Raw genomic sequence first — 2031 nt, forward strand, 5'->3', positions numbered from 1 at the left:
CTGAGGAATGCTATGAAAACAAAATGGCTGCCACTAATGCATAAACTCAGCTGAAGCTTCTATTCCATCAACTACCATAAGGCTTATATGAAGAGCAGTTTCTTGAGTTATACCCACTTCCTACTCTGAATTGCGACAATCACTCACTCAACGTGATGGGTGTACATGCAGCCAAGCAGGATACAATGATGGTCATGTTTTTTGGAATCATCGAAGCTCTCTACGTGTTCTTCTCTTGTTCAACACAGCGCTGGGAAAAACTCAAAAACGATGTGCCTGTGGTTATTAAGAAGCAGTTCGAAACCAGGTGGAGAGACTTCAATTTCTCCAGGACATGATAGACAATGAAAACGAGACCAGTAAAACAAGAAGTGACGCAAGGCAGCTCTATAACCGCATGTTGAGTTACGATTTTCTGACTTTGCTAGGATTTTGGAACAAAGTACTCATTCACATTGACCGTATTCAAAAGAGGCTGCAGGATCCTACCATGAACTTCCACGATGCTGCCCTGGATTTGAAAGCCCTCCAAGATCATTTGGATGATGAAAGAGAAGTGTTGGTTAGTGAGTCACTCGAAGAAGGACTCGGTCTCTGTCAAGAATGGAATATTGAAGTTGAAAGACGTCAGAGACGAATGGCTAATGAGAACTCGAGAAACGCTGGGTTAACAGCCAAGGAGAAAATGGAAAGAGTTATGAAAGGAACATTCGACCATCTTCACAGAGAAATGGACGAAAGGTTCGCGCGTTTGCACGACACTGACGCCAAACTTGGGTTCCTTCTCAATGCCGACAGTAACGACCTAAAGAAGAAGTGCGAAAATTTGGGCGATTTCTACAGCTCTGATGTTGAAGGACAGCAGCTATATGAAGAAATTTTGGATTGCAGAATGTTGCTATCAAGTCGGGCCAACATGAAAATATCAAGACTCGAAGAGCTTCTCGAATTTATTGTTCAGAATGGAGATGAGAGCGTCTTCCCCAATCTTCACATTGCTATTCAGATAATGCTAACCATCGCAGTTTCCATCGCTAGCTATGAGAGATCATTCAGCAAGTTAAAACTAATACTTTCGTATTTGAGGGCCTCCATGGGTCAAGGCAGACTATGTGATCTTGCTCTGCTGAGTGCGGAAAGAGAAGAAACTGACTTTGAGCACATCATAGACCAACTTGCATCAGTGAAAGCACAGAAGGTGCAGTTGTGATTTTCATGTAGTACCATAATTTGTTAATTAAAAGATTAAGGAGCTTGACTTGTATTTTTGAAGTGATATTATGGTAAAGTTATCTAAAAGATGGGTGTCAGATGTTTGGACAGGAGCGCAATTTCAGTGTTTGCCATAGGCGCTATTTTCCGTAGATACGCCCCTGATTCTTCCTTCTTTCATTGAATAAATTCCACATTTTCGAATCAATTTCTGTGAATTTCATCTTTTAATTTTCCATTCTAACTTCCAAACCTTCAATTTCGACCCTCAAATTTTCCATTTCTAATTTTGTTGTCTCTTTCTTTTCTTCATTTGAGAGAGCTTCATTATATTTCCCCCAAATTTGAAAGGTATTAATGTGGGATTCTCTTGAATTGATTTTTACATAATTTACTTAATGTTTCAGCTTCCCCAAAATGCAACTTTTCTTTAATTCAAAAAAATCTCTTATAATACTGTTTAGATCACAAAATAATATCTTCATTTTCCTTTTCCTTTTCATCTTCTGTTTCCTGGAAATTATAATTTCTTTCTGTTTTCTGCCTGAGTCCCTTCCATTAATGGAATGCATAACAAGAAGATATGATCAATATCAAGAAATACTAAAATAAAGCAGTTACTAAGACTTACGGTAAAGAAAAATTCTAAGTAAAATTATATCCTTAACAGTGACCTTTGAAGTCACGAAACCGGTAGAAAAAAGTAATAGAGGATAGAAAAAATGGAACAGTCTGATATGCCATTGCTTTCTTATATATATATTTATTTATTTCATAAATAAATAAGTAAATGTTTTCTAAGGGGGCGGCATCCTATAG

At 37.8% G+C, this 2031-nt stretch overlaps 1 protein-coding gene across 1 annotated transcript; it reads left to right on the forward strand.

Moving 5' to 3' along the window:
* Nucleotides 1-334: 334 nt before the first annotated feature.
* On the forward strand, nucleotides 335-1210 carry LOC106473743. The gene has a single exon (XM_013934424.1). The coding sequence runs from the start codon at nucleotides 335-337 to the stop codon at nucleotides 1208-1210; it is 876 nt and encodes a 291-aa protein (XP_013789878.1).
* Nucleotides 1211-2031: the final 821 nt, after the last annotated feature.

This window comes from Limulus polyphemus, unplaced genomic scaffold (genome assembly GCF_000517525.1).
Source record: "Limulus polyphemus unplaced genomic scaffold, Limulus_polyphemus-2.1.2 Scaffold6469, whole genome shotgun sequence".
NCBI classification, from domain to species: domain Eukaryota; kingdom Metazoa; phylum Arthropoda; class Merostomata; order Xiphosura; family Limulidae; genus Limulus; species Limulus polyphemus.